Source organism: Hippoglossus hippoglossus, chromosome 9 (genome assembly GCF_009819705.1).
Source record: "Hippoglossus hippoglossus isolate fHipHip1 chromosome 9, fHipHip1.pri, whole genome shotgun sequence".
NCBI classification, from domain to species: Eukaryota; Metazoa; Chordata; class Actinopteri; order Pleuronectiformes; family Pleuronectidae; genus Hippoglossus; species Hippoglossus hippoglossus.
Window position 1 is genome coordinate 19,611,752 of NC_047159.1, and position 21,112 is coordinate 19,632,863.

Sequence of the window (21,112 nt, forward strand, 5' to 3'; positions counted from 1 at the left end):
TGATCTTACAGAAAATGGCATTACATGTCTCACAGTGTCATGGTTACCACACAACCCCTTTGTTCAAATGAATAATTTAATCAAACCCCCATGACCACGGACGTTACAATCCAACAGGAATCAGAAGCTACTGTTAAATTATGCCTCACAAACAGTGTTTGCAGCTGTTTCTCCTCCCGGCCTTATTTAAATGATAATGAGAGCAGACCTATACCTGCAGTGATGCAGCACAGTCTCCCTGATCACCCCCCCCCCCTCATTAGGCATGAGAGGTGAGTGGTGAGAGGAGGCAGGGCAGGAGGGAGGGGAGGGTCAGGAGGGAGAACTCGGAGGAGAATGACCCCTGAGCTGCTGTGTCGGTGCTGGGAGAAGGAGGGGTGTGTGTAGAGGGTGATCTCCCGCAGACCTCGGTGAACAGCCTGTTTTAGTATGCACCAACCACAGCTCTGCACCAACAGGCAGACACCAGTGAGCATTAAGCAAATTTACTGTGAGTTGGAACGGTTACGGCTGCAACTCCACCGATCTCCACATGGAGGTACGGAGAGCACAGGGAGGAAAGTGCTGGGGCTAAATGAAGGACATGCCACCGAGAGGGAGGGGGGGACAGAGAGAGCCAAAGTGACAAAAAGGTCAAACAAACTACCCCTTTGAAGGGCACATTTATTTTTCCACAAGAAACACACAAACATGCAACAAGGTCATCACAATTCATTAAAGACTGATAGATTAAGAAGCCCTTTATAGTTTCATAAATGTCTCTCTATATCTTACTTTTAGATCTCAGTTTCTCTGTGTGAACCATTTTCAACAGCCACATGTTGACACCGCTGAAGAGAAAAATCAAACCACATACAAAAACATCATGATTTGACAATGTCAGTTTAAAATGGGCACTTAAAATGCAAAACATTCAGATGTTTTACAAGTGGTCGAAAAAGAGTGAGGAGAGCGGCCAAACGCTGCCTCGTCCCCGTCCTGAATAAATCAAATCTGATCGAGGAAAATAAACGAGTCAGATGCATAACCACAGTGCTAAATCGCCAGGAGAGCCTTGATGACGTTTCTAAAGAAGCTATGATGTCTTCATACACAAACAGCGATGCATTGGAAACACACTTACACACATGTTTGGTTAACACGCACCTCCAGGAGAACATTACTGTATCTTTAAAGGACACGAACCTATGCATTCACACACAGTCACACAGGCAGAAGGATACAAACGCACAGCATATCCACTGAAAAATGTTAAGGTATAATTTAGAGAAAGAAGTACAGTTTACAGTGGATAGAATGAGAGAGTACTACTGTACATATCCTTCCTGTGTTGGGAGTGGTTTAATCCTTTATCCCACATCTGATCAAAAGCAAAAATATCATGGAATGAGTCTTAATAAGAGTAATACAGCAATGTCATGTAATAGTTCTTTTTAGAGACAATCATCATTCAAAAAAAGACATCAAAAATATTTTCTAATACGTAGCATGTGAACATCCTCAGACTCTATAAAGCAGGAGGTACAGGCAGCCCTGTAAAGAAAACTGTCGTTTCAACCACAAGTCAGCCTCCTTGCTACACATAAATCATGTATTAGATCTCAAAAATATTAAATTGCATAAACACCATCTCCCTCTTCCTTAATCAGACAAATACCGAACCATGTTTTATTCATCTGTACACACCTGAAGAGTCTAAAGGGCCTGCATCGCTCTCACTGCAGGGACCGACTCGTGGAAAGGAAAGAAGTCAAAGAAGCAAAAGTTTGGATTTCTCTTAGTTAATGAAACTTCAGTCAACATGGAAAAAAGTTCCCTGATAGATTTTAAGTATTCACTCACGCTGTCCCGTTTTGAAAAAGGGGGTGCCAAAAAAAACCCAGTGAAATGGAACAGGGCAAACAATCACAGCTGGGTAAAAAATAACACTTACAAAATTACTTTCAGTTTTTTCAGCTTCTCTAGAGACCAGGAATTTGGAATTTTGAGATAATAAAAAAAAAGCCTCTGAAAATGCAATTTTTTAATTGAAATAATAAAATGTATTATTATAAAGTTGAATAATTAAAACTAGCCACTTGGGGGCAGTGAAAACACACTGTGAGCACAACACTGCACACATATTGATCTGTTGGGACTTGAAACCAAAATCAAAAGTTGCCTATTAAGACATCCAGCCAGTTTCTACTTGTCTCACCCAACCTTTACTCTTACCTCAACCTGAACCTTACCTTAAGTTAACTCTAAGCCATACAATGTAATGATTGACGTTATGGGGTCTTGCTTTTTGTCCCCGCAAGGACGACATGTCCCCACAATGTGACTGTGTGAAGAGATTTAGGCTTCCACAACATGAGTAATAACTGGAACACACACGCAAGTTTGCAGGGGTTTGGTCCTAAAGAGGTCCACTAACACACACACACACACACACACACACACACACACACACACACACACACACACACACACACACACACACACACACACACACACACACACACACACACACACACACACACACACACACACACACACGAATAGTTGTAACATTTCAAATTATACCGTGTTAATGTCGAAATAAAAAAAAATGTTTCAGGGCTTTTGAAAATAATAATTAATTTCCCTTGTTGCCGACTGTCTGAGCTGAATCGCACCAATCTTTTGCTTCAGTTTGCTAAAACAAACTCGGAATATTTGCAGCTGGTATTTAAACCAGGTTGTTTTCGTCTTCAGACTGAACAAAGACCACACGGACAGAATCCAATCCCATGTTCTGGACAAGGAGAAAGAAAAAAAGGCCTATTTGTGGGGGGGTGGGGGGGTGGCCATCCTCATGCTGCTAAAGCTCCCCTACCAATAATAAAAGATACGTTTACTGTATTTATTGGAATTCCACAGGGGACCAACTACACAGATTCTACATTAAGGTAACGACAGCAGCATACGCTAAGACTACTTGTAATATAAGACGTCTATAACATGTCATACATATTACAACAGTCCCTGACATCCTGACAAAACTTTGCCAGATTTTATGTATTCATGTTATGTGCCTGTGTATAGATAACTGGGCCAGTATGTTCTATATAGAAGAGTATAAAAATAAATTAAACTTACACCATAGACTCAAAATGAGCTTGAATTTAAAGGTATATCACATCTGCAAAAGTAATTATATATATTTTTCAAAGCATTGCAAGCCAGTTTATAAACATCAACTTAAAAAAAGACAAGATTTCGTTGCAATTCAAGACATTTTTCCTAAAAATCAAACCACCGATTAAACGAAACTGTTGCATCAAAGTGCTATGGAAGACTATGATTCACTCCAAAATAAAGCCCACAGCTGGGTGTCCACGCGATAAACCTTACATAAACACTCCCTGCTCATTAAAATTGATCAGATATATTTATGGAGAATTATGCAGCGCTGGCTTATCTTTTATCTCGGAGTGCAGAAACATCACAAGATCTCCACCAAGGACCTTCAAAAAGTCTTCTAGCTCACGGGCAAAAAAAAAAAAAAAAAATATCAGAGGGGGAATAATTTGTTTCCAGCAAGGAATTACTTACTGGACACAATGTTTGCATGGTTCCTCAAATGACGTGCTCCGCTGTTAGGAGAAGGGAGAGTTGAGGCAAGGCCGTACATCAGGATCGGCCCTAACTACTCTAGAGTGAGCTCATGCAGGGAATGAGATGTTTCACCGCTCGCTGTACAAGCAGCGGAGCCCGGCTCACTCACCAGGCAGCAAACAAGCCCACAAGAGAGTAGATTGCAGGAGAGCAGGGCCGCTGCCCAAGATGGATCTCCAAAGGAAAACCGTTAGGTGTTTGTAACAGGGGGGGGGGGGGACGTCCATCTGCGAGAAGCTTTTCTCCTCGGGGACCTGAAGGCAGCGTGTTAATGCCTCGTAGCACGCGATCACACACTCACCCCCTTACAGCATAATTGATCGAGCCAACGCCTGGGTTTGCTCCAACAGGGAGAGAAATAATGCAGGCGCCATATTCACGGAGGTCAGTGTCATCAGCGTGTGAACAGAACACATGAGTTTAACCTTGGAGCAGAGTAAATCCCTCTCCACAACCTCAGCATCAACAACATCTCGTCACAAGCATCAAACTGACCGGTAAGATGCTTGTTTTCATCCGTTTCATGTCTCCTCTCGCAGACCGTCCACAAGGTTAACCATACAACATACATTTATTACCTAACACCAACATTTCATCGCGCTCTGGAATCCACTTCATGCACTACATCCGTTTCACAGAGCAACTGATCAGTGCACCTTCAATGACATCACCAGAGTCGAGAGATCCTCTCATTCAAATCACAAAAGCACTGCAGGTCAATAATTGATTATTAGAGTAATAAGTAAAAAGAAGAGCAGTTAATCGATTAATTTGGATTCATTTGTAATAGCTAAAATTCTCTTAAATGTATCGTCACAATATCAAGCAACAGCTGATCCTGTGACGACCCCCCCCCCCCCCCCCCTAACGTATACTCGCACATTCAGTATGCAGTGTTAGTCCGGGCCATGCAATCTGGAGTTCAGCATTTACACATATGCCTTCATATAGTTTTGGCCCTTCGTCATTTACTCCAAGTGCAGAGAAACAGCTTGAGTTTGAATCTAAAGGGGCTTAAATATCATTTACCTGCAGCCGACATCAGAGAACACAGAATATTCACCATATCTCTAATTTCCTCAAACCTCTGAGAAAATCTGGCACAAATCCACAGGGGAAATCTTAACATTGATCACAACCATGTCATTTATTCTGCCTCCGTTGCTCTCGGGCCACCACTTCTGCAGGGTATTTTTGTTTGCGGGGGGTAAAGAGTTGTCGGCTGCATGTTGGCCCATCATACACTGTCCCTGTTCTCTGGGAGATGGGTGGGCTGTGTTCTTGTGCACCAGCTGAGCCGGCCGTCAGTCCTTCAGGTTGTCCTCGCCGACCCCCTGGGCCGACAGCTCCGTCATGACGTTGTCCAGATAGTTGGGATCGGGATAGCCGTGGCCGGTCAGGTTGGAGCCGAATTCTGTCTTGTGGTGAATCTCGTTCCACACGACCGTGTCCGACTCGCCCGTGGTGCTGGACGTGCCAATGGTGAAGATGAGGCGTCGGTCCCAGGCCATGATAAGCAGCTTCAGGACCTCGAGACACACAGAGGAGAGGAAGGAAACTTACGACAATCCCTCAACAGGAAAAAGGACAGAAACAAAACACATGTAGGACCAGTGGACAAAAAGCACACTTTGAAAGCTTTCTTCTTGGAAACATGTCCGAGCTTACCTTCCTGCCTTTCTCGTTGTCAGGGAGGTAGCAGTGTCGAGGAAACCCTCTCGCACTAAACTTCTTCCCTGGGCTGGGGTGCTCATTGGTCTAGAGAAAATGTCGAGGACAGAAACAAACGTTACAACTTCTTCTCTTCCAATTAAGGCTTAATTGTGTATGAAATGTCAACAGTGAGCACAGGGCGAGCTTTATTGGTGTCATTATTTGCAATGGCCTTGGTAAAAGTCATTGGGGAGATATACTGTAAATATCCAATCATCATATCATAGTTAAGTAAGTAGCTTTAAAAACACCTTTCTATTCTCTCTCGTGAAGTTTATAATGTGTTGCAGAGAAGCTGCTATATGAAGCCTTTTCTTAATTGCTCATAACTTCTATTAATTGCAATGCATGATTATGTATCCCAGTTTATTACATGAGAAGCCCGATGAGAGAAGTAGAAGGATCAATGTAGCTTCCAAAAACTGTTGCTGTCCTGCACTTATACGCCTCCACCAACCAGTATAGTTTCAGTCTATATACTTCCCCCCCCCAGACTCATATAAGGTCACTGTGACCTTTCACCTCTGAAATCTAATCAGTTAATGTTTGAGTCCAAGTGATAACTGGTCAAAAGCTTTAGAAGCTGAAGACATGTTTGTTTGAGGCCAGTTACCTTGACCTTTGACCTTCAATCACCCAAATCTAATCAGTTAATCCGTAAGTCAACATTTGTGCCAAATGTGAAGAAATTACCTCAAAGTGTTCCTGAGATGTTGCGTCACGTGACCTTTGACGTCCAAAATCTAATCAGCTCATTCTTGAGTCTAAATGAACGCTTGTACCAGATGTAATGAAATTCCCTGTTGGTGTTCCTGATTTATGACGTTCACAAGAACATGAGGTCACAGCCAATCAGTTCTTCTTTGAGTGACCGTTTGAAGAGAGTTGAAATATTTGAAAGGAGTCCTTGAGATATCGTTCTGAAAACCTCAGAACTCCGGCCATTCATTGGCTGTTGCAGACACAGAGGCATAAAGATATAATCACAGACAATACATGATGACATTATTTATATATATTTATTTATATATATATATATATATTTCTTATTCATTTGGTTACTGAAACCAAACAATATTATCCAATGTTATTTTGTTGTTTAATACGACTACTACTAATGTCTGGATGTGTAGAGGATAGTATAGATTGTGAACTGAGGAGTGAGTGGAGAACTGGAGACCTACAGTGACGCTTCCTGGTAGTAGTGTTGCTGAGCTGACCTTGACGGCCACGTGACCCCCTCCTCTCCCAGTTTACCCTCTCCCCTGAGACACTGCTGCTCTGGCCTGAAAAGGTCACTTCATGGACTCAATTAAAAAGTCATTTCTGCAGTCAGAATGAAATATTCAGCCGTCTCCACCGTCCCACCGACTCAAACCTCGGCTGCAGAACATCCTCTCCTCTCCACTGCACATGTGATGGAAATTTGAAACGACCTGTGTTAGATTAGGCTCAGTTATATATATGAACTCAAAAGAAATCTGCAATAAATGATGAACATAGCCTCGTTTTAACCATCCCATATTTTAGATTTTGGATTGCCTGTCTTCGCCCCGCCTCTTGTCTGCAATGTCAGCGAGGATTGACTCCAGCCGCGACCCTCAAAGGATCAGCGCTGTAGCTAAAGGACAGATGGATGTCTTTGCCCAGAGCCAGGGTGTCATCCCTAAGAATGCTGTTTCCTCAGTGATTCACGCAGCCCCAACACCTCACCTCCCTGCCCCAATAAGCGCCTGTCAAACTTAAGCGGATAAGCAGCAGTTGTAGAGAGAGCACAGATTTAGAGAGGAGAGACGGTGGATCGGGCCACAAGAGCAGCGTGGTCGATTTAGTGAGGGGAGATTCCTCTGACCTGGATCCCGGCAGGAATGTCGTAGACGATGCGGATGCTTTTGGAGTCGGGGTAGCCGGGCAGGCAGTGGGGGATGACGTGGTACTCCATCTTCCCAGGAGGCTGGGTGCCTGTTTTCTCCCCATAGATGGTTTTGCATGTTGGGCACTGAAGACTGCCATCCTGGTTTGTAGAAAGAATAAAGAGAATATCATGGTATTAATGACGCGCTATAAAGGATAAGTGTACCTAAAATACCCAAAATAATTCAATCAAACATTCGGGTGGTATCTACACAGCCATGCAGACAGTTTTTAATTGGGACGTCTGTCTATGACATTTCCACCTTTATTTAGTGTGTGGTCTTTGAAGCTATGGAAACTTGAATTGGATGCTCCAAACAGTAATTTTGTATTAAGTGTGTATAATATGAAAGGGGTGGATAGTGATGAACCTAATGGGGATTTTCACCTGAACCAGCAGCCCTCAAACTCTACTGTACACAACTTTACGATCAATGTCAGCTTATTGTTCAGCTGTCTTTTCTGTGACTTCACTGTTTTGGTTTCGGTTCAGTCTCACCGCTCTCATTGTGTTGTTTTAGGTCACGGCACGTAACTTTCACAGACTGTGTATAAAGAAGGACGACCTGTCCCCATTTCCTCCCACTAGCCAGAAAAACAAACGCTGCCATCTTGCTCATTTGCAGCGAGAGTCTGTGAAGCGATCATGGGGGTGGAGCCGCAGTAGCAAGGTGCAGCTCATGCACACACTCGACCCATAGTGAGTCAGCTGTCAATCATGATGCTTTACCCTGTTTATAAAGCATTAAATAACTAATTAAACCTAAATTTATAAAAAACTAAATAAAAAAACATTTTAACACTTAAATTAACACCAGTAAAAAATAAAACAAAACTCTAAATAGATCCATTGTAGGCAAATGTCCCTCACCAAACTGCAGAGTTTACAGAGCAAGTTTACTCGGCTGTGAATTCAGCATCTAAAAAGACATTGTGATATTTTCCTTAGGGGCTGATTGTGTATACTGGACTTACATTTTTCAGGTATGTAAAAAAACTGCAATTTACCACTAAACGACTAAGTTTAAAAATCTATACAGCAGAAGTATATGATTCTTTTGCTATGCATCCTTCTTTCCTGTCTTCTACATTACCCACAATGCTCGGCCTATGTAGCCTTGATCTAGAGCTGTGATAAAGAGCTGGTTCTTGAGGCCTGGTAAGTTCACTTCTTTCTAACTCTTCATCACAAAATCTTTTTCATTTTGAAACTTCAGACCCAACAGACGCTGACATAGGCAATTCATCAGATTTCACACAGCTCCCCCTGGAGCCACAACAGGCTTTATACGACTTTATTTTCTCACAAATACAGGAGCACTCCCCAAGACCTGTAAACAGACACTGATGTATAAAATCGATAGGGCTTCCATTCCACAGGTGATAATGTGTCAGGGTTGTAATATGTCCTGTTGCCCCTGCCTCTAAGATCTGTTGCTTGAGCTTTTAAAAAAAATCTCTTTTCAATGGTAACGTCCTGGTTACTCTGACAAAATAGTCCCATAGTAAACTGCTGATACTGTCGATCTGTGGATAATCCAAAGTAATGGTGCTTAAATATTTGACAGTAGTATATCAACATTGTATAATAATGTATGTATAAAATATTGCAAATTTTAGGAATATTTCAAAACCTAGAAAGACTAAAACTATCTATAGTAGAAGGATAGATAATACAATACAATACAATTCAATACAATACAACACAATGTATTAATCCTGAGAGAAATTTGGTTTAGAGCCTTTAAATGAAAAAAAAAACAAGAAAAAAAACAACATCTACCAAACAATAACACACTAAATATAAAGAGAACGGCAAATGTAAGTGAGAAAATGTCTTTTTTGATTGAACTGGCCTTTGAATAGCAATTGAAATGTTGATTAGGTGTAATTACACAAGCTATTGCTGCTTAAATATGTACTCACATTTTCTGCATTAACATGTACTACATTTGTGTTTAATGCAAGTGAACTGAGCATTCATGATGATTTTTATTACAGAGTATTGTGCTGTTAAGTCTGATTATAAGACCTCCCTCTGTGTGCAACAATATTGAGGCCTGTTGATTTTCCCAGAGCCGCGCGACGCAGTCAAGCTGCAAGACATCGCAAGTTTATTATTTGAGCTGAGAGTGACATCATAACAATGTCTGGCTCAGAAGCTTTTACCCACCTTATTGCCATTGTTGTACATGGCCACCAGGCACAGCAGATGGTACATGTGCCCACACTTGCCAAGTTTGCCTACCAGCTCTGGCTTGATGCCTTTGTGCTGCAGGACGCCTTCATAGCCCGACGACATGACCAGCCTCTCCATGCAGATGGTACAATCCTGGAATAGCCAAACACAATATTTGAGCTGCCATTCCACCCCACTGTGTATTCATGAGATTTTCACACTTCATATCAAATGATGACAGAGACCATCTCTCGGGTATAGCGGCGCTAAACTTTGAAGTTTGCATTTTATTTGAGTCATTTTCTTACCTCGTCTGGCAACACTTTAATCCTCTCTGTGTATCTTCGCACGACATCCTCTGGGTTTTTCCCTTGTCATAAAATAAAACATAAGAGAGATGCGATGAACCTCAAAGAAAAGGCAAACTCGTCTACACCTACACACCAGAAATACAAAGACAAGATGGACCGCTGGATGGCGTTTGCTTGTCATGCGAACACAAGAGAATAACAGCTAGATCTTGATGGATGACAAACTTGGCCACTCGGGCCTGGTCACCATGTTTTGATAAAGGAGTGTCAGTGTGCACATGAGTGACTATAAGACTATATGTATATATATATATGTATATATATATATATATATATATATATATATATATATATATATATATATGTGTGTGTCCATGATGTTGGAGAGGAGGTCACCTTCAAACTGCCACGTAACAAGCAGCCATCCCCACACTCTCTGATAATCCCCGAGTGCAAGCATGGCTGAGAGCACACCCACAGCTTACACCCCTAATACGCTTACAGGCAACCTCTTTTCCCCCGGAGCCTTTGTTTGTTCATTTGAGGGACAGCCAGTGAACAGAACAGAGGGAGGGAGAGAGAGAGAGAACGACTGCCTGGAGTGGAAAGACTAGCGAATCAAAAAAAAATAAAGTTAAGGTATATGGCGTAGGAAAGACTGAGGAGGCAGAGAGCTGTGAAGTAAGGGAGGAGAGAAAACAGAAAAAAAGGAGGAGAAACACTCGTGCATTTTTACGCTTTTGCTGTTTGATGGCTTTATTAGCCGCATCAAAATCCTCTCTGACCTTTTTTTCTGCACAGAAAGCAGAGCAGAATAAATCTCCCTGCATGAGTAAAACCACATCTCCACCCCCCTCACAGTCCTCCACTCTGTCTCAGTTCAGGCTCTCTCTCTGCAGACTGCACCAACAATTGTGTCGTGGGTTACTTGTTTTAAATTCCCGCATTCTCTTAATCTTGTCCAATGTATTTTCCTAAACCAACCGAGTAATTTGTCGATAATTAAAAAGGGAAAAGAGACAAACTTCACATTTTCAGCTACATGCTAGCAAAGGCTTTGATGATGGCAGTTAGTCTGGTACCTCGGTCCAGATATGAAATATTTGGTGACCTCCTGAAACTTTCTCCATCACTGTCATATGGATATTCATGGTCCATAGGGAATAGATTTGAATACTTTGGGTGTTTGCAGAGCCAAGAATTGAACATTCTGTTCTAATTAGCAAATATCAGGATGCTAAACACAGCCAGTGGGATTTGTTCTTTAAATACCATCCAAAACAAAGTTCTAAAACATACTATACTATAGACAGCGGCATTAAAAATGGCACTAAATTCAATTGGCTTGCAGACAAAAAAATTACAAAGAAAAAAAGGATTTACCACGGGACACAATGCATTTAAAAGAGGAATAAATGACTGGAGACACGTTTATCCAAGATTGGAATAACAAGAGAAAAGTGCACATCATGGGGATTGTGCAGATTGTGTTATCTCCACTTGTGTTGAACTATATTTAATTGAAGATTTTACACTTCTTTTGCTTGTTATATAATTTTTATTATATAGTAGCCTATTTTCTATACCTTTATATTTTCCTTTGCAAATCTTGTATCGTGAAGATTATCTACTGCAGAGTAGAAATCGGAGTCTCTTCACAGCACCGTCTGTGGTTCGGAAAACAACTCAGACGCAGCCAACTTGATAGCTATTGCTTAGCATATACATATTTATGTTATAAATAGCCAGATATTGCAGGGTATGTTGTTGCCAGAGCAGGATTTTGTTCCCAGTGCGACTCTAGCACTTCCTACTCAGCCTCTATAGAGCTGCTATAGTGTGATCATAGATTAGATATAGTTAGACTTGTTTGGCTTCAGTCAGGTGTGTTTACAAGTTAATGTTTTTCATTAAAGAGAACTATATCCTCCACATGCAGTATGTTGAATTGTATGACATGCTCTTACATTTATCATATCATATGAATTTAGTTCCCAGGATATTATAGGATACTAAGGGACGTGTAACGTTGTGCAGTGGAGAGCTCTGAAGGGCTGACTGAGAGGACGGGCACAGTGCAGGGATGGAAACCCAGCAGCCTCACTGATCAATTAGGACAAAGACTCCCTTGGGAGGCCCGCGGTTTCCACGGTTTCCATCGACCGGCACTTATTTAAGCCGGAAACGATCCAACCGAACACCAGATCTCCTCTGAAACCACCTCAGTACAACAGTCCCTTGTTAATTACTTTCCTTACAACTGCCTCTGTCAATCTGCATAAAGTCTAACATCTATTTCCCTGCATTTACTATTTAATGTGAAACCAGTGATCATTACATTTTAGTGAAGCCATTTGAACGGTACAGGAATGTTACGAATTATCAGCAACATTGGATGAGGGTGTATTTATTGTAACACCCGTATGGAGCTTAAAAGGGAGGCATTTAAACAGCAATAATAGACTGTTGATCACAACGAGAAGAGCTTTGGTTTTGTTTGCACACTAAACAACAGACAGCTGATAAGAAAGCAATCCTGCGAAGCTTGGCAGGAAAGAGAACATCTGCTGTATGTCAGGGATTGGTTCCATTTGCTCTTTGTATAATTTCCCCCTCTCCTCTCTTCCCTCCATCTTACCTCTTCTCAGGTGCTTCTTCTTGGTTTTGCGGCGCATGCCGTTGATCCCCTGCACAGGCTTCATGTCGCTCTTGTTAATGGGCGGTGGGTGCAGTATCGGCTTGGGAGCCCGCGTCAGGCAAACCGGCAGACCTGCAGCGCACATCAGGATACCTGTCATACCTGATGCATATGTGCAGAACACACAAACAAACAAACACACACACACACACACACACACATAAGAGTGGAAAAGAACACTAATTGTGAGTGTCTTTTAAGATAAGTATGAGTAGACATCTTGAGCACAAAAAGCACTTAACTTATAAAAATAACACTTGTAGCTGATTTTCAAACAGATTCTCGAGATTTTGTCTAACCTGCTAGTGCTGGGTGTACTGGTCCAGATCCAGTCAGGTTCTTTACTGGGAGGGCAGGAACACTACCAGAGGAAAGAAAACAAGAGTGAAATACAGTAGTAATAAATAAATAAAGTACCTAACTACCATATAAGGGACCTGCTGACATCATAGATTCATTCTAGTGGCGACACAAAGGTCAACAGAAAACATAGATTATTTAGAAACATTCATCCCCTCTATGTGATGGGGATTCATATATTTTTTTGTTCTTTTTATAAATCGAAATATATATTCATATTTCTACATTCTTGAATTGACCCTGTGACCTCTAAAATGGAAAATAAATACTCCAACGCCCATTTCGCCACAGCTGAGAAAACAGAGAACAGCAGCTAGTTTTTCTCTGCATTGCCACGAAAAACTCTGAAGTTAAAATGTCACATGCGCTTCACCAAAGAGACACAGACAACTGCGATGGGACGAGACAGCTTGACTCATGCACAAAGCAGCGCAGCAGAGCCTGATTCAGGCTGACATTTGGAGCGGCTGCAGTTCATGACAAACACGGACGACAAAGACAGTTGACTTGTGCACGCCTCAAGATCTGTGGAGCAGAGCGGACAAAAGCACTCGGGGAATTAATATGAGCACACGAGTCAGTGACTCTCAACCAGCAGCCTGCAGCAGGGGCCACAGGATGACTGATTACAGGAGCAAGTTTGCTTTCCTCAGGTTGAACACTGAGAAGTCACAGCTGGAAAGTCAGTCAACGTTCAAACATTTGATAGAAATGTTTCGATTCTGTGATTAGAAATAAATCTTGTTTTAAATCACATTACAATTGAGTAAAGAAGCAACACATAAACCGCACCAGATGTGGTTACCAGCACCAGATGTGAGACAGCTGGTCAACCCCAGAACATGCAGCATCAAATCATTTCAAGCAGCATCAAGATTTAAGTTACCATGAGTGGTACTTCTCATCGCAGCATCTGAAACTCTTTGATACTCTCTGTACAAGTCCTGCCCAGCACTACACAGCAGACAGATACAGACACATGTGGCTGCTTTGGGACCACTGATTGTCTCTCATCAGTTGGTGGAGACCAAAAACACAACTAAAAGAGTGGCTTAGAAAGACACTTCCACACAAATATTAATGTTGCTCTATGTCGGCCACATGTGTAAATAGGTGAAATGTTAGTTATCAACCTAACAAGGTGTTAAGATTTCACTGTTGCTCTTTAAAGTTTCTGTTGCTGCCCACAAGTGACATTAAATGTGTACACTAACACGTGTGCACAATAAAACACTATAAAATGTGTCTCCACTTCCTGCACTATACTAAAATGAAGCCAAAATATCCTGGATATGCACACCGCCATCTTGTGCATTTGGAGTCAGAGTCTCGACCAATGGTCAGTCTCAGCTGTCAATCATGATGTTTCACCCTGTTTTTATAGGATTAAATAACTAAAACCAAACTTAACGAAATCACTTGATGTATCAAAAGTGATAAGAACTACCTAAAATGATCTTTGAGGACATTTTATTTTACATGTACTGTACTTGCACCTGCCCCTTCCACTAAGAGCCAGGGCTTATGACCTATATACCAGCCACAAACATAAAGATACACTGGCAGAGATGGTATTGTCCTCCACATCAAATACAATGGGACATTTTCTTAATTTATACAACTGTGGACGAAGCTACCTTCAAACACAGATGTCAGATGAGTCGGTTCACCTGTTCTCTTAAAATGGTTTAAATAAGCCAATAAGCAGAGGCTCACCACTCACTGAGTCACTTGTAAGTTTTCTCGGCTTATCAAGCACAGACACTCACCCAAGTGCACATACTTTTGAATCCATCTGCTCTTTGACCACGAAGCAGCTTCTTTGGCCCGGCAGCTCTCAGCGGCTTTGCAAAAGCACATCAAGACACTGCTTTGATATCAGCGAGAGCCTCTGCTCCTGAGCCAGGGGAAGCCCTTCACTGAGCTCAGGGCAATAACACGAGAGGACACGGGGAATGCTGAAGGCTGTGTCTTATCACATCTCCGGAGTGGACTCACTGTTTCTCACACCAGTGACCAGAGACCAGGATGAGCGCACTCACACGGCGTGCACGTTACAGTCCCAGGGATGGCCAGTCGTGATAAACATCTCACGTCAGTGGTGGGGAACCAGCACAGGTTTGATTTTGGCTGCAAGATTTTATTTCAAGTGCATGCTCCAGCGAGCGGTTTCACACCTTCAGCCGCAGCGCGAGAGCTGAGCTCACCTGCTGCAGTCTGCGATTGTAACAAAAACACAGCGGTCGATACTTCACGGTGCACAGCCGCCCATCACTCAGTGAAAACACTGGTTTGAGTCAGGGGGTTGGCAGGCTACTGTGTCTATCTGGAAAAAAGAAGTCAGTGTTTGTTTTCACTGAGAAAAACGTGGGAGGAGGAGATAACAAAAGTGAAAAACGCTGAATTTATTGCTCAATAAAAAAACGAATTCCTGAATGAGTTCCTCCTTTGTTTATAAAGCAATTAGGTCTGAATCAAATCAAAACACAACATGGACAATAAGATGGCCGCCTTTATGAGTACATGTATAATTTGGGATGTTCCCAGAGAGCGCCGCGATCAAACATATAATTCTCATTAGGAGAAGAAATGGGACAACACACCACGAGAGCCCTTAACCCTGTCTCATTGTGCACGGTCTGCACACTGTGCACCGAACACACACTCGTATAAACACATAATAGGGGATATCTGTAGAGGATGTGTAACATAATATTAATTAAGAACGCCTCTTATCTTTATTGCTTCCAATTCAAGCAAAGATCTCACTGTGCTCACTGTAGTGTGTTGCATAATAAATATGCTAATAGATTCCACAAAAACACAAATCATTATCTGCTACTGACTGGAAGAAACAACCCAACGCTGTTATCTACACTGTTTATTTTCATAAAGAGAGATAGATCCACGTCCTGCAAGCAATGTCCCTATTGTGCTGCATCACGTTATTTTTTATAGAGCTTGTCAGTACCTGTCTGTGCACTGCAGCTTCCATACAAGGCTGTGCCCTCCACCGGCAGCCCTGTGTGCATCTGCCATCCTCCATCTCATTATGCACGCAGCTAAGCTCTTCTCTTTTTTAGAAATGTGCACCTCTGGAGGCACTGACCCCGTCTGTCCCGGCTGCGCCTCGAGCAGTGGGGTTTAAGACACATGTCACCTTCCTTACACTCTGCTGACAATCCCTAATGCTGCATGACTTCCAGGGTCTAACTCAGGCCTTAACTCTTTCCTCTTGCTCCGTGTTTCCTCCCTTCTCTCAAGTGGCGTTTATTTGAAGAAAACGTCATTGATTTGGGAAAAAATCTAGCAGCGCATCACAGTCCTTTATCAAAACTAATCTCTTGTCTTAAAGGGGACATAGCATGCCCATTTTACCACAAGTTGATATGGTTCCTTGGGGTCTTAATGAAATGTCTGTAACATACTTTGGTCAAAATACCACAAGGATCATATAAAACAGCACCCTTTTTACCCTGTATAAAACAGCCCTCCACAGAGTGACCTGTTTTGAGTGCCTGTTCCTTTAAATGCTAATGAGCCAGCTCCCCCCTCTCCCCCCATGATTTTAAACGATATAAAATACATATTTTATATGATATAAATTATCAAATATGCATCCCATACTTTGTATTCCCCTTGTTGTCCTGGAGTTTTAATTTTCCCAATCACATAATTAAATGTCCCCCTCTGCCCATCCACTACAAGCACACAAGCAGACAGACAGAGAGAGAAAGAGAGAGAGGGGGGGGGGGGGCTATGAAGACCATCATTTACCCCCGAACCCCGACATTCAACGGGTACAACAACAAGCGGAGAAAGCAGAATCGCGGGCTGACCTTATATATACAGTCTATGGGGCTGACCAGCGGAGAAATGCCAGGCGGCTGCGTGCTGGAGAACGGCGCTGCGCTGCCTCGCAGCCTCGCTGCGTCCGGTGTACCCCGGCGTAACTACTGTACCCCGGCGTAACTACTGTAACCCAGCCCGCGATTCTGCTTTCTCCGCTTGTTGTTGTACCCGTTGAATGTCGGGGTTCGGGGGTTACAGTAGCGCTGAACACTGCGGAAGTCCTCCACACTGTTGGCTGTGTGGCGCTGACACAAATTCCAGCTCACGCACGGGAGAGCGAGCGGTCGCTCCCGAGCAGCTGCTGCAGCCTCCCGGTCCCAACGATCCAGACAAATGCCACATGTGAGTGAATCGCGGGCTGACCAGCGGAGAAATGCTCGTCCCGTGTGAACAGCCCGGCTGCGTGCTTGGGAACGGCGCTGCGCTGCCTCGCAGTCTCGCTGCCTCCGGTGTAAACCCGGAAGTAACGAGTGTGGGGGGACGGGGGGGCCAAGACCATGTAGGGAGACTTCCAGTTCCTTGTTACGACACAATACCCAGGAAGCGCAATCGAGTCGCTCAAGCATGACGTTTCTGACTTAGAGGAACTATAACAAAACGCGCGAGTGTTTTTTCCCCAGAGTTTTTGGGTTGGTAGACATGCCAGATACCCACATTAACCTGTAGAAGCACTAACAAAGTGGAATTTGCATGCTATGTCCCCTTTAATGCTAAGAGATGGAATCCAGTTCCCATCCTCAATGACATGCTCTCTTCTCAGATCTTATGACAGATTATTCCTTTTTCATCACCATGAAAAGCACAGACGTTTTGCATCTCTGCTGCAACACTGCAGGTCCAGCACTTCAGTTTTTACGAGGCACTTTCTAAAAAGAAAAAAAAAACAACTTGGACTGAACTTGTCACCACTGCATTTCTTTCGCCCTGCCAACTCTAATCTTCCCTCTGACCTGTGTTCTCTGCTCCCTTCTGTCCATCTTCTCTACATGAAAACCTACACTTACTGTCCTGCGCTTGTATGCGTCCACAAGCCAGTGCAGTTTCAGTCTACATACTGCATTTCCAGACTAATGTGAGGTCACCATGACCTTTGACCACTGATATCTAACCAGTTCATCTTTGAGTCCAAGTGACAACTGCTCAAAATTTGAAGAAATTACTTTAAGGAAGACTTAATATATCATGTCTGTGACCATGACTTTTGAATACCAAGTTCCAATGAGTTCATGAATCCAAGGAGGTGTTACTGAGATATCGGGTTCAAAAAGCTAAAAAAGTTGATTTATGAGGTTAAATGAACCTTCAACATTTGACCACCCAAATCAGATCAGTTAATTCTGGAGTGAAAATGAATATTTCTGTCAAAGTTGAAGAAATTCCCTGAAGGCGTTCTTGAGATATCGTGTTCACAAGTATGAGACGGACAGATGAAAGCATAAAGCCTCTTGCCTCTGCTGTTGCCGGCACAGAGACATAAAAAGGTGACGCCTGGCTACACCTGAATCTTTGATATAAGACACTCGGGTCTAAAGAATCTCATACGGCACAATTTTTCACATCTTAAGTTGTAACGTCTGACCTAAAACCTATGCAGGTAAATGACAAATCCAGCCCCTCGATTAGCTAACATTCGCCGTCATCGGGTCAGGTCACAGCATGAGGGTCGCTGTCCCTCCTCTGACTCCTGCTCAGCATCATCCTTCCTCTCCTGAGGGAACCTCCTGTCTGCCTGGAGGACTTAATCAGACTGAGAGCAATGTGATTCCCCAAATAGAGAGAGACCACATTAGGCCTAGTTAGGAAAGTGCTGACGGTGGACTAATATCTCCTCATCTGTTTATTATGCACCACAAAGACAGTGAGAGGGGGGTCGGAGCGAGGGAGCGGCATGAGTGCTTAATTGCATATTGATGTGGGGAGCTGAGGTAGAGGCAAACCCTACCCCCCCGCTACAACTGTGTGTGTGTGTGTGTGTGTGTGTGTGTGTGTGTGTGTGTGTGTGTGTGTGTGTAATACAACTTGGGGGTAACACACTTTACAATGCACCTGAAATGCCTTGAGAATAAGCAATAATGACACCAAGAATTTCCAAATTGCATCAGTTTGGTCCGGATGAGCTCTTCATGATTTATTCATTAATTTCAATATTAATTTTTGTCTTATGGGGGAGCGCCACAGCTGAGCGCTGAAGCAGCCCACTGAAGAGTAATGATCTCTGCACTCCACTCACAGCCCTCCAGTCAAAACTCAAAAAACGAGCAGTGTGAACACGAGCAGCTCGTAAACACAGCCAGCAGCGGCACGCGCATGTAAACACACTCTGCTCCGAAGCTTTTATCTCCTTCTGTCTGAAGAAGACTGGACTTCTTCTTCTTCTTCTTCTTCTTCTTCCCTTTAATCTTTCCCCTGTCTCCATACCTTTAGGTGTTTCGCAGAGAGAAACGCTACACAGTTAATTCTGTCAAAAGACAAGCAGCGCAGATCTCAACTCGGAGACAAGAGGATGTGGTTTGACTGACGGAACAGAACTGAAAACACAAAAATTCCCCCATAGAGCTTGTGAAATTTTTCCCTCTGTTGATCCTACTACATAATGTGTCTGTTTATCTTTCTTAAACGGACAGAAACTTCAAGTTCATCACTTCTCATCTCATTTCAGAACAAGGAATCTCATACTGAGAAACTGTGGTTTACACATCATGTCTAAAAGAATAACAACAAGTAAGACTACAATATTCCACCTTGTAATAAGATAAATTGAGGTCACATGGTGGAACACTTGTTCATATATGATATTTCTGCTCAATCATTAAACGCTTGATCAACAGGGCAGGATGATATGGCCAAAAGATATATCAAGATATAAAAAATGGAAAGAGTCGATATCGATAATTATCACGATAAATGTTACATTATTATTTTTTGTAAGTTTAAAGACAGATTTTTGCCTCTGAGCAAAGGTTGTGGTTTTAAACTCTTCTTTATGAGATGAGAATGACAAACATATGATAAACTGCAAACATGTTATAATCTAAGTTTGATCAATTATGTGTTAAACCTCCTCACTGTGTATTGTATTGATATTTCCTGGACTTTTCCTACATTGCAATTAATGAAAATTGTATGGCGAGAATTATTGCTATTGTTTTATTGTCCAGCCGTAATATTTATACATATAGAAAAAATTTGCAATGTTCTGTTGGATTGTGGACCAAACTGTTAATGAGGAAAATATGAATCATAGTAATTCATTATGAAAATAATCGAAATGTCTCCTGATACGCATCAATGTGAACACTGCAGTGTGACCTTAATAATACAAATCATTCAAGATAAATGTCAGTCATCACCACACACGGCCTTGTTTCACTAACCACGGGTCCTCAGTTTACAGCAGGCAACACGTGAAGGCAGGTGGTGATGTAGTGGGCTGTGTCGCCCTGGTAATAGGATCAACTGATGTGTTGACACAAGCCAGCAGATGGTGCCAATTCTAATAGTTGTGCTCGCAAGACAGATGCATGTAGCAACCCCCCCCCCCCCCCCCCTCCACACACACACACACACACACACACACACACACACACACACACACACACACACACACACACACACACACACACAGTCTCCCCCCTGTTGCAGCCCACAACAACTGGTTTCCAGGGACAAATAAAACAATCAATATCTGAACCGCAGCCTTACCATCATGAATGATACACAGGTCGTAAAAACACACACTGTGCTGTGTTGGTTTATGCAAATATGAAATCAATCATATGCAGGATTATTTTTATACTAATCATAATGAATAGTTATATTAATCTGGTAAAAAACAGACCTGTGATCATGTATGTAACTCGTGTAAACAAGCTGCACTGTGCCAAATACCTTCCTTGCACCATGCACCAGTTATATTACGGAGTGGGTGTGTGAAAAAACAGATCTGATGTTTTTGTGTGGGTTCCTCTGTTATCTGTCTGTAGCACGCTTGCGGGAACATGCGAGGGAGTTCACATGTGTGTGTGCGTGTGTGTGTGATCTCTCATGTCCTGCTGTTTGTATGTTAACCACACTCATCCTGTGTATCGAGCCACTCGCCTGGGAACCGGCGTACTTTGCCTCACCCTCACCCCCCGTCTCTTCCTCTCTCTCGCTCGCACTCTCTGCCTCCCTTATACAGCCCTTTGTGGTGCGAGGTGAAAAAGTCACATTTCATCCACGACTCCACGTGCACATGAGCTTTCACTGAGCTGTTTAGAACCTAGAGGAAACATCCCTGAGTGGGTCCATCCCATCCTGGCTTTCTCCGCCGTGTAGTCCTTTTGCACGGATCACTCCGGCAGATGAAACACGGCCTGCTATGAGGAGCAATACGTTTCCCTGTGCAGAATTAGGCCACAGAGAGCAAAAGCGTGTGTGCCTGGGTGAAGGACAGTATTATTCAAA

The 21,112-nt window shown here is 42.8% G+C and overlaps 1 protein-coding gene across 1 annotated transcript in view; it reads right to left on the minus strand.

Moving 5' to 3' along the window:
• Positions 1-3,889: 3,889 nt before the first annotated feature.
• Positions 3,890-21,112, minus strand: part of dtx1 (deltex 1, E3 ubiquitin ligase) — a 45,903-nt gene continuing 28,680 nt past the window's right edge. The window contains exons 4-10 of the mRNA XM_034595033.1: positions 12,754-12,815; positions 12,395-12,556; positions 9,754-9,815; positions 9,440-9,598; positions 7,205-7,366; positions 5,308-5,397; positions 3,890-5,168 (exon numbers count right to left, since the gene is read on the minus strand). Coding sequence (XP_034450924.1) covers positions 4,944-5,168; positions 5,308-5,397; positions 7,205-7,366; positions 9,440-9,598; positions 9,754-9,815; positions 12,395-12,556; positions 12,754-12,815 — 922 coding nt within the window. The 3' untranslated portion in view covers positions 3,890-4,943. The remainder of the gene's footprint in view (positions 5,169-5,307; positions 5,398-7,204; positions 7,367-9,439; positions 9,599-9,753; positions 9,816-12,394; positions 12,557-12,753; positions 12,816-21,112) is intronic.